Source organism: Pelmatolapia mariae, linkage group LG5, assembly GCF_036321145.2.
Source record: "Pelmatolapia mariae isolate MD_Pm_ZW linkage group LG5, Pm_UMD_F_2, whole genome shotgun sequence".
Lineage (NCBI taxonomy): Eukaryota > Metazoa > Chordata > Actinopteri > Cichliformes > Cichlidae > Pelmatolapia > Pelmatolapia mariae.
The window spans coordinates 23731919-23743899 of NC_086231.1; the positions used below are offsets into that span (position 1 = coordinate 23731919).

At 44.4% G+C, this 11981-nt stretch overlaps 1 protein-coding gene across 2 annotated transcripts; it reads right to left on the reverse strand.

The window, feature by feature from the left end:
* Positions 1 to 311: 311 nt before the first annotated feature.
* On the reverse strand, positions 312 to 9977 carry dyrk3 (dual specificity tyrosine phosphorylation regulated kinase 3). Of its 2 annotated transcripts, none has more exons than XM_063474353.1 (6): positions 9137 to 9977; positions 6949 to 7058; positions 4001 to 4206; positions 3596 to 3899; positions 3091 to 3507; positions 312 to 2989 (listed from the first exon to the last, which is right to left on the reverse strand). In XM_063474353.1, exons 1-6 carry the CDS (start codon positions 9177 to 9179, stop codon positions 2255 to 2257), a joined length of 1815 nt encoding a protein of 604 aa, XP_063330423.1. In that variant the 5' UTR covers positions 9180 to 9977; the 3' UTR covers positions 312 to 2254. The 2 variants fall into 2 exon arrangements, with proteins under 2 accessions (XP_063330423.1, XP_063330425.1); XM_063474355.1 differs by having other exon boundaries at positions 9874 to 9974.
* Positions 9978 to 11981: the final 2004 nt, after the last annotated feature.

Sequence of the window (11981 nt, forward strand, 5' to 3'; positions counted from 1 at the left end):
GCATAATAACAAGGCAGCCTCAGTATAAAAGGCTATTGACTCATTCATCACTGACTGTAACCTGATCGCTGACTGAAATCCAGTTCACTTAAAAGTGATTCATTGTGCTGACTGCAGTGTAAGCCACTTTTTTCCTGACACAAGCTCCTGATGTCAGGCAGAAAAAAACCCCAAAACAACCCCCCCCCCCCGTTTCTTTGGAGATGAGAGCTTCACACTAGGTGACAAATGAGCAATACATGTCTCATGGAATTAAAAAAATAAATTAAAAAAGCCCATTTCAATCCAGAAATCACCCCAAAGCCTAACAGTTCACTGAAATCATTTTTATTTTTTCTTAGAAAAAGAAACTATCACAACTTCATTTGGTTACTGTACAGTTTCTCTCATAGTCACTCAGTTTTGATAACAGGTTGTGATTTCATGCTGAACACCAAACACCCTCCCTACTAACTCACACCACTAGTACAACATGACAGTATATGACTTTTCTCTTTTTTTTCTTCTTCTTTTTTTCTTTTTTTTTGCATTTGACATCCTTTGATATTTAGGAGTAAAAAGCATTAGAAACCACTTCTATAAAAAAAAAATGGAGACAGAGTAGAAATCCCTGACAGTTTCACTTAGAAAATGAGGGACAAGAGAAAGAACTCTTTGAATGGTGTGGTCCATACCAACATGCACCTGACATGTTTCTGTGTGCGTGTCTGTACGTGTGCATTCTGGACAGCACCATTATTCACTGTGTATGTGAGAGTTTAAGAGGTTCCCTGCCCTACATGAGACAGAGTGAGAAAAAAAAGGAGCGATAAAAGTGAATGTGGGGGAGGAGAGAGAATCTAGGTCAGATTGTGGAGCATGCAGACCCCCTTCACAGACTCTCGTAAATGCTCTCGCTCTGAGCGGACTGCGCTTGCATGCCATCTTCATCCACAGTTGGGATACATGTCTATAAGTGGAACACAGTAAATTTTAAGATTAAGGGATGTATCAAGTATGTCTCCCTGAGAAACGTTTCTTTCAACAGTACCATTAAAACCGTTCGTTTTGTCACTGGCTCGTCTTCCACACATCTCTCCTCCAGAGAATAAAATATCCTGGCTCATATTAAACATACTGCCCTTCATTTTATCCCGTGATCTATCTTTCCTTGCACTACCCACCCATTAGGACCACTACCGCTAATAATCCCGGCAGCCAATTACAGGCACGGGCAGGTGACATTCATACAAAACTTTCCAGCCAATCAACCCAAAGGTGTTCAGGTGCTTTGACTTACGGCTCTCTCCCTCTCACTCTCTGTCTTGCAAACCAGTTGTGAGGTACCGAACGCGACACCTTTGTGACCGAGTCCGAGTAGCTCTACTGTCCTTCCGATTCCCCATTTTTTCCCCACTCGTGCACGGTGAAAATAGGAGGACGACGGTGGGCTATAAATAGGTTGTCCTATGCCCTCTCAGCATTTTCCACAGTAGTGCCACGATGCTAATATTAACATCACATACTGAGCTGACACACAAGTGGAAGAGATGAGGAAAAGTGGTGTATGTGTGTGTGTTTGTGTGTGTTTGTGGGGAGAAAAAGGAAAGAGGAAAAAAAAAAAAAACTTCTTACTGCTGTTTTCAGAATCTGTCGCTACATAAAGCCAATCCTGTATTACCAGTCTGAAGGCATTTTTGTTGTATATATGAGGGATAACTGAGTTAAGTGTTCGCAGAACCCAAAAACTAACAATTTGTCTTCTAGTTAAAATCCGTTGGCTGAACAAATCTCGCTAAGTCTAACTTGATAAGAGTAATCTCTGTAGCCCTTTTCAAGTTTAAGAGAGTGAAGTGAGGCAAGTGACAGTGCAGGTGTGCTTCAGTGCATTTTACCAAAACACAACACTTACGTGAGATCGCACACAGGTTAGAGACATTTTCTCATTGAACAAGCTGTCCACTCACACAAGGAAGTTTTCTTTTGTTTTTAAAAAGCATTATCTAATATCAAACCACGTCCTGTGGCTGTAAACGGAAAATCCACAGCCGCTGTATAAAAACTTTTGAGTGTTTCTTTTATTATTCCTCTCTTTCTCTTTTCAACTATTATTAAAAACCAAAGACTGGGGGTGTCGACACCTCGCAGTAGAAAACAAATAAAAGAACAAACAAAGCTGTTTTAAAACCACTTTCTCCTGTACTCTGACTCCTCCTGAGGAGTGGGAAAATGTGGCGAGGGAGGAGATTAGAGGATTCTATCTCTCGCTTTCTCTCTAAGAGACAAGTTTGGGTAGGACCGTGCGAAGAGGTATGGCCTCTCCTGAATCTCCCATCATGTTGCTTCTAAGTTTGTTGTTACTGGCAGTTGTAGAGCTTAAGCCAGGCCCCCCCTTGGCCAGAATAGAGGGAAAGGAGGTGCTGTGGTGCTCGGGGAGTCGTTTCACAGAAGCTCCTTGGCTCTTCTCTGTCCCGGGTATTGGTTTGGGAAGCCTGCGATACAGCCAAGGGTGTCTGAGGGCCTGGCTGGGGGTGAGGCGAGAAGACGGGTCCCAGTCCAAACACTTCTTTATGAAGTCAGTAAAGGCGGGGTCCTCGCAGCCCTTGAGTGCAGCACTCCAATCCTTGCTACCTGGAGGGCCTCTCATCTTGCCACGGCGCGAGCGGGACCCTGTCAGCACAGTGGCTCCGGTGGGCAAAGTGTTTGCACCGCAGTACCGAGGGTGGCCCTTGGAGTTGATGAAGTTTTTTGCTCTTTTGGCCTGCTCCAGGACCTTCTGCGGCGGCATCCCCAGCAGCTCCATGACACAGGCCAGCTGGTCGCCCTCATCTTCGCCGGGGAACAAGGGGTAGCCAGTCAGCAGCTCGGCCAGAATGCAACCAAAGCTCCACATGTCAATAGGAAGGCCGTAACGTGAACCGAGGATCACCTCCGGAGCTCGATAAAAACGAGACTGAATGTAGGTGTAGACCCGCTGGTGTTCAAAACAGCTGGAACCAAAGTCAATCACCTGGTAGGGGCAAGAGAATAAGAAATGATATAAATGAAAATGAAAACCAAACGCACAGACCCATTACTGCACAGACCGGGACGAGAAGGTGCCGCCTTTACCTTGATGCCGCTGCGACCCTGCTGTTTGAGCAAGATGTTCTCTGGCTTGAGGTCACAGTGGATGATTCTGTGCCTGCTTAAAGCCTCCAGGCACTGCAGGATGGAGTGTGCAAACTTCCTGACCAGTGCCAGACTGAAGCCCTGGAACTTGTTGCGTTTGATAAGCTCATACAGGTTCATGCTGAGCAACTCAAAGGTCATGCAGATGTGGTTGCGGAAGGTGAAGTTTTCGAGCATGTGCACAACATTCATGGTGCCGTTACGATCCTGCTTCCGCAAGTGCTCCAGGATGCGGATTTCCTCCTGCGCCTGCCGGTGGAAACGCTTCTCGTTGCGCACCATTTTCAGAGCCAGGTGTTGCTGCAGTTTGTGGTCATATACCTTCGCAACCTGGCCAAAGCTACCTTTACCAATGATCTGTAGAGAGTAAGAGAAAGGACAAGCATTTGTTTAGCTAAAAATGAAAGAACAAATTTAAAGCCACAAACATCAGAACACATCTGACCTTGAGGAACTCGTAGCGGTAAGCCAGGTGGTCATGGGCGACGTGAATATAACCTCCTTGCTCGTCATCGTAGCCGCAGTTGTTGCTACCTCCGGCAATTGCGGGCCTCTTCTTTGCATTGGGTCCCACAAAGTAAATGTCTGGGTAGGAGTGGATCTCCGCCTGTTCCAGGGTGGTGAGCTGAGTTCGGTACAGTCTCAGAGCCTGATCAGGAGTGAGTGGGCCGCACACTTTGCTGCTGTTAACGCCATTCCCGGCTCCATGCGGGCCAGAGGATTCGACAGAGCCCTTACTGGATTCAGTGCTGTGACAAATGAGCATGGCACAAATGTGTTAACCGACAGCTTGACTGGTCATCATCTCGCCTGTAACATTTTACTTCATTAGCATGTCCATCTTTCTCACCTGTCCACACTGTGCTCTTTGGACAGGCTGGAGGCTGGGGCAGGTTTAGTGGGTGTCTCATGGGTGGTCCCACTGTTCAGTGTGGTTGCTGTGGTTATGGCGTTGACCTTGCGGTTGCTAGTTGAGTCATCATACAGGTACTTCACCTTTGACGGGGCACCTCGGATGGTCACCTGATCCCTCATTACAGCCTTGTTACTGACAACCTATTGACACAGAGGCAAAACAAGACTTTACAAGACGCAGTTGGTGAATATCAGAGCAAATGCAGTTTATTTTACTGTACAAAGAGAAAACAGTTTCCTAACTGAGGGTCTTCTAAAAATGACTCAAAACTCAATATTATCCTGCATCATTCCAGCTCCACATATAAGACAGAGTCTGCAACATATTTAAATCCTGATTATTAACTAGAAAAAAAAGGTTGTATTTGATGCAGATCAAAATATCAACACCCAACTGTAGAGTCTCAGGTAGAGAGAAACGAGCAGACATCCACTTTGCAGTTGGTTAACCAGCACAACAGGATCCAGATCCTGTCTGGCAGCAAATGCTAATGCGCAACGTCCCCTCCTCCCCTTCCAAAACACATGCAAAACGACCCACATCCCCACCTATTTGTTTGTATCCTTGCTTAGATGAAAGATACCACTAATCTTTGTTAGTGCTGTCATAATCCTGCTATAAACATTTAACTTCTAAATTACTCCTTAATTACTACAAATGGCAAATGCGTACAAAATGAAGTTCCGAATAAAAGAAAGTGATCGCACAATCACTAGGTGATTTTTTTTCCCCACCATAACTGTCCATAAACTTTAAAAGTGACAGTTCCACCTTTGCTTGGGGGTGAAAGTTAAAGGAGTTTAAAGAACGGTCTCGAGTCTCGCCGGAGAGCAGCTTCGTTTCAGCAACCCCAGGAATTCATTCCTCCTCGCTCTCTCTCTCTCTAGCGGAAAGAACGCTCCGCAAGATTATGGAGCGCAAGGGAAATGACGGTCATTAAAGTTGAATTATATTGTTAAACTATAGAAGATGTGTGGCTGTTAAGACATGAACTCACCAAAGCCTTCGTACAAGCAGTTAGACTGGAGAGGGATATATGCTCGCGCTTTTTGTCTGTCTCTCTTACACATGAACACTTTTTACTCTAAGGGCAGACAGATTTTGGGAAGACTGTTTTGTTTTGGTTTTTTTAGGAAAAGTGGGTGTTGATCATCCACGGAGAAAGGACTCAGCTGAGAATGTGTTTTTGTACCAGGTTTGGGCTCTCTAAAAATAGAGTGGGAATGTGGGATGGGTTTCCATACATGTAACTATATAGTTTTAACTTATTACAACAGCTCTGCTGCTGACCCAGGGTCTCATGCAGCTGTTGTTCCAAAGTACACAGTGAATGTCATTGATCGAGCCCCTTCACCCAGACACATACACAAATATTGACATACATATCAAAGCTCTCCACACGGGGAACAGCGTCTGTGATGGATTACTGACTGACCCGGCTGAAAAATACAATAAAAATTCAAACGTAAGAGGGCTCGAAACGGGAAGAGTAATCAGAGCGTGCGGCACTTCTCTCACTCAGGTATTACAGAGGGTGGAGTCCCCTGTGTGCAAATCTGCATGGTGCAACAGATGGAGGAGAGCTAATCTCTTTCTGCTACAGAAACACCTCAGTATCCTTTTCTCCTCTCTCTGAAGCTCACACAAGGTTGCAGCAACCACACAAACCTCTTTCACAAACAAAGCAAATGTTGGTATTATTACGCTGCCATAATTTGGGTGACAGTCAGAACACAGCTATAAAAGGTGGGGGCTCATGAATTCAACTTACTATGAGTACAATTTATTAAAGCAGATCAAGCCCTCATCTATCAGTTTATTACTTTAATAGCGCATGAGGCTAGTGTCTGAGGACTGAACACGCTGAACTGGGGCGAGTTACTGTCAGTCACATTCACCGGAGGACAGTACCTCTGTGAGCGTGACACAAAATACAAAGGAAGAAGGATGGGACTAGAATAGAAAACTAGGCCTAAACTCTGTGCAAGCCCACTGATGGAGGATTACACGAGCTAGGGGAAGGGGAGGAGAGGGGGAGAATGCTGATTGGTGAGTTTGTTTGTGGGTCACATTTTCAAGCCCAATAAATCTTTACAATGTATCAAACCAGCCTTTTTCATCTACTGACATGTAGGCCTGTGGACTATTGTTGTTTGTGTGTATGTGCATTTTATTTTGCCATAGGGAGCGTTTATAAGATCACATATATATATTCACCTAGGCTAAAACAGATCATTTATTTTTGTTAATAACCCTCCTTTAATGTAAAACTGGCTAAAAAGCTCAAAGCAAATCCCTCATTTTCTTTTGGAATAGATTAACAGAACTGCAAAAAGTAATTATGGTATATGGGTCAATTTATTGAGATTAATGAGGTCGTATCATCAATGAAAGTTACCTTAAGCACCGTAAACATGCATATATGACCTGCAGATTAAAATGGTTTGAGTCAAATTACGTGTCCAAAAACAGATGAAGGCAAGATAAGCGCACTCTGTATTCACTTTAGCCGAAGAAACAAAATGGCCAATTCACCGTAGTTTCCCTGACGCAAGCACCGAGAACTGCCGGGGCACCAAACTTTGATGCCCTAGGACAGTAAATGAGTCTTACTCACACAATGCTATTAAATGAAGGGTATAAAAATTTACTGAAAGTCACATGTTGGAGATAAGGAAACAGATAAGCTGCCCATCCTACGCAGCCAGAACACAGTGGAACGAAGGAGGGGGGGTACAAATGTGATGAACAGGAACACAGGACTGGCAAGGGAATATCTCTCAGAGGAGCAGGAAGTCTGGAGACAGAGTGTGCTCCAGCACAGGAAATAGGGCTTAACTGGCTATGCGCGTACGCGTGCGTGTTTGTGTGTGTATACTTACTGTGTGTTTGGGCATTGGGGGTAGCCCCGACGGACTGTTTGTGTCTGCTTCGTCTTTCAGGATGTGGTCGGTCCTCATGTACGAGTCGTACAGACCGTCACCATGGCGAGCTGCAGGGACAATGATGAACAAAGTCAATCAGTGTGATGATGTGAGGCTATTAAATCTGCAGCAAACGTGCGCTTGGTGGTAAAAGCACAGAACGATCCTCAAAGGTAACGTCAACAGAATGCAATTTAATTTTCTCCACAGAGACGCACTATCCTTGTTTGACCAAATCAGGCAAGGTCCTATTAATCATCTCATCAATCACACCAGCAGTTCCAGTTACCCTGATGCTAAAACAAATTGCGTTGTACAACTAGACAAATCCCTTGAGCCACCACAGCAAGACATCTTGCATTACACCGATCTCTGTATGCCAGTGGGGTTGAATACGGTCTCCCACAACAGGCTAGCTCACAGTTGCTGTGAAAAGACCACCATTATCAGATACATCACTGTAGCTATTGTACCCAATACATTGTGTCTAAGGCCAGCGCTCCAACCTGACCAGCTTACAGGCGGCTTAGGGTCCCAGATCGCTAGCGCTGCAAGTGGTATTATTGGCCTAATGGGGGTAACAGATGCCTCTGTGACGACAGCATCTTTCCGTCTGCCCATCTGTCCATTCAGCCCAAATCATGTGGTGCACACACCAGGTGTGTTTGGAATTAGAGCTAATATAGAGGGACGCTTGTGCCTGTCATTCAATAGTGCTGTGTTTCATGCTCACCTCTTTGGCATTGAGCCAAACACCTAATACGAGATGATACGGCCACAGTAGATGGACGAGCACGGCATTTGGGACTGTGGGTGGAAGCCAATTACAAAAATGGCAATCCCTCCCATTGGCCAACTGTTTACCACAACAGTCATCGAGCTTACATGCTAGCTGATACACCAACTGATTAAAACTAACTGTGTAAAGTGCAGCTTGAAATCAGGGTGAGTAGCTCGTTAGCCGAAATTGTGGCGACTTTGGCGTTCTCCCTCGTGAGTCCCAGAGAGTGCTGTAACCATGTGTAGGTGCGTCAGAGACTATGTTCCCAGCACAGGCTTGCTTCTGGACAGATTAGACCTGCTGCCTGGATACGCACGCATTAAACCTGCATAGCACTGCAAACAGTGGCATTAGGACTACACACACAATATTAGCCAAGCACAGACTCCATTAGCCCTTAGCAAACTCCTAATCGCTCAGTGGGTGCTCAGCACTTTTTGTACAGAATCTGAATTTGTTGTCCAAGCAAAGCTTGAAAGGGAAAAAAAAAGAGAAGAAACAGAGAGCAAACGTCTGTGTAACCCCAAACATCCAGCCTGCTATGTCCAGCTGGCGTTCGGCTCTCCCCACTATGAAAACCCTCCTCGGCACTGTAAAGGATAGAGAACAGGGTTCAGGCAAACAAACACAGCAGCTCATGTGTCATAAAACGTGTGAGCGTGGCTGTGGTGGTGGTGGGGGAAAGGCTCAGCTTTTTGTCCTCTTCCTGGCATTCTGGACAAAGTGTGTTTTACAGAGGCAAGGTAAACCACAGGATTCATATGACATGACATAACGATGAGAGCCCTGTCACTTTTTCATTCTTTCTTTCTTGGCTTTGCAATTTAGTAAACATGTTACCAGCTAAAAACAAACAAACAAAGCAAACAAAAAACAGATCAGTTACAGTGTCATAAAACAATAATAACACTGGTCATAGTACAAATTCCAAAACAGCGTCTTAAAAGGATGCCAACTGAGATATTACTGCTTATCAACCCTTTGATAGAACAATAAAAGTTTACGAGAAAGATGAAAATAAGAAAATAAAATAAGCTTCCTGGAGTGACATTCAAAACCTTCTTAGATAAAAGTCTTGTAATTGATCAGGGTAAGCAAAAGGAAAAGAAAACTTGTTTACATGTCGGGTCTTGTGAGAAGCCCACGGCACTGTTACAGTAGCTTCATGTATACGTGCTCTATCCCCACAGACACGACGTGACCGCGAAGACACTTGTGAAACTAACCAGTTCTGCAGCTACTTGGAGAGCATTTTTTTTAAATCCCAATCATATTCACCTCTAAATTACCCCCAAATAAATCCTATTCACACGACCACGAGGAAGCGAATGTACAGATAAACAACGTTTACTTTGTTTTGGTTACCTGTTGCTATTGGGCCCTCTGGTTTCCGGCTTATTATCATCATGATTGCAATTAATATTAGATGCCAGCATCCAAAGTGGGGGGAAAAATCAGATTTAAAAAAAAAAGGAGAATAAAAGTTCAAACTAGCAAACTGAGCTACTAGTATTAAAAAGTCTGCTGTTGTAGTGTTTTGCTAGCAGTCCGACTACCCGTTAGTTGTCTTTTCGACTGAACTCAAGTTATTTTCCTTTCTGTATCAGCAAGCTTTCTTCCCAGTGTAAGCAATAGTTTCTTCTTAGTTTTACTGTGTTTTCATGTGTTGCTCTCACACTCGTCTTGGCTAACATGGGCCAAGCTACAATTAAAAAAAATGAACAGGCGGTGGGGGTCGTTTCCCTCAGCTAACTAGCCAGCTAGCTCGCAGAGCCACGAAACACTCGTCCGCCGGAGAGCCGCTTCCTCCGTTAGTTTGAGTCCAAATATCACAACTCGATGGTCTGACCCATGTGCCCCTCGCCTTTCTCTGACAGTACAATGAGTCGATCCAGAGCACCATTCCCGTGCCTATTCCTGGTAAGCTGGCTTGGTAGTTAGCAAACAAGAGCCCCCAGGATTTGTCCTCCTTCGGGACAGCTTGGGGGGTGCTTCGCTCGTCTTCGGGGATGGCTAGCCCAGAGCAGGCTAACTGTATTCACGCCTCATGTTTATACTGCATTAATAACCGGAGGAGAATCCCCGTCGCGTAAAAGCTTCACCTGAGGTCAGTGCAGTAACGCTGCACTGTTAAATCCTTCTTCTGTGCGCTGCGAGTATCTTATTCGACGGTGCAGCTGTGTGTTGTTGCTAAGGGCGTCTTCTCTGAGCTCAGAGTCAGCAGGCGGACGGAGGGAGGGAGCAGGGCGGCGCTTACCGGGCATCCAGACGGCCGGCAGAAGGGCGCCCTGCAGCGTCCACATGGAGGTCTGCAGAGGAGCCAACAGGAAAGTGGTCGAGCTTCTGCATGCATAAGAACATCACAGGTCGTTTTTTCTCACATCACTGCACGAAAAAGCAAGGGAAAAAAACCCAAACAAACAAAGACTGATGTAAAGAATTAGCAAGTGGTGCACTTGTGTAGAAGAGAGCCATAAGTTTCAGAAACAACCGGGCTATTCCTGCGGCAAGAGTCCTGTAAAAGGCCTATAAGCAACACTGTTCTAATAAATTATTAGCAATGCTATTATCTCAAAGTAATTATTATATATTATAAAGCTATTATAAAGGTGGTTTTTATTAGAAAGTGGTGCAAAAGGGTCAATAATTTGCTAATTCCTGTATTTGAACTGTGGATACATGCTAAGTGTGTTTTTTTGTTTACTTGTTTTTTTGGGGGGTTTTTTGTTTTGGTTTTTTTTTTGTTGTTGTTGTTTTTACTGTTTTCAGACATTTCTACAGCACAATAGGTCCACTGATGGGCTAATAAAGTCAGATGCACATATATGACATAATATACTGTGCCAGTACCCTTTTCGTGCTTGTTTGTTAATGTTTTAAGAATATGATTACCTGTGATCTGCAGCCCAAGAATTAAGCATGGCTTCTCCTCTCCCTCTGCATACCCTATGAGGGAAAGCTGTGGATTGAAACCGGAGAGTGTTTGGAGATCTATACAAGGCTGGATATAGTTAGAGGCAGGGCAGAGGACAGACGGAGTGAGACCCAGCAGGCATGAGAAGGGGAGCAGGCTATATTCAGATAGTGATACATGCTGGGCAGAGGGTGATTCTAATCTTAGCTCTTTCTCAGAGGTGAGAAGAGGGGGCCTCTCTATATTTGCTGCCACAAATACATACACTGACACACTTTCATTTAGAGCCCCCGGGGCAGCAACCGACCCTTAAAACCTGTTGCTTATTCTTAGATGGTGGTGTATAGAGTGAGTAGGGTGACAATGCCTATAAACTGATCTGCTTATTGCACTTGCCTCTCAAGAGGTTTCAAGGTGTAAGCTTGTGGACCATGTGCCACTTTTAATCGCAGTGAAGTGAATTTAAAACTGCGGCCCAATGGGACCAGGTGCAAAGCTACCTATAGGTCCTTGAGGTGGGGGTCTGGGGGAATACTTTCTTACCAGAACATATAAAAACAAAATAATGGAGCTGTGCATGAACTCACACTGCCTGTTACTACACAGTAATTACTAGTGATTGCTGTTGTTATAAGAACCCGCCACCTGCTGGTGATTTCGCAGCAATGCAAGCTGGTTCTGGCGCAGAAGGCATAATCTTGTCTTGTTAGAAACAGCAAGACAAGAAGAACAATTACATTTTTTAATATTGGTAATAGTACGGTTATTTTTATGCTTATATGTGTAACGGCAGTACACTATTAAAATGTAAAAACCAGAAACTCATTATTCAAATATTGATCATAAAAGATTATGTCAAATTTTATTTCCATTTCATTTTTTTCAACCTTTAAGATCTTTAAAACTTATAGTACTATCTGATGGGAGGAGTGTCCCACAGAGTTCACAGAGCAACTCTTAAGCGGTTCAGCAGTTCCTTAAAATGAACCACTGTGCATCACCCAGTTCATGGGAAAAGGGAAGCAAAGGGACTGAATGTCACCACAAAGGTTTATTTCCTTAATGCTGCCTCTGATGCGCTGCACACAAACCCAGCTCTCTTATGCCCAACAACAAACAAGGAGTTTCTCCGGGTCTGTAGTAACCTCATCTTTCTTTTGCTCTTCTTGAGAGAAACTATACTGCCGAGATCAGACAGTAACTGGGTCAGCCTTATCAGCTACTACCTCTCTGTTGTTATTTTGTCGTTGGTTTGTACACAGGAAACAAGTTTCACGCTGCATGTACATAAATCTG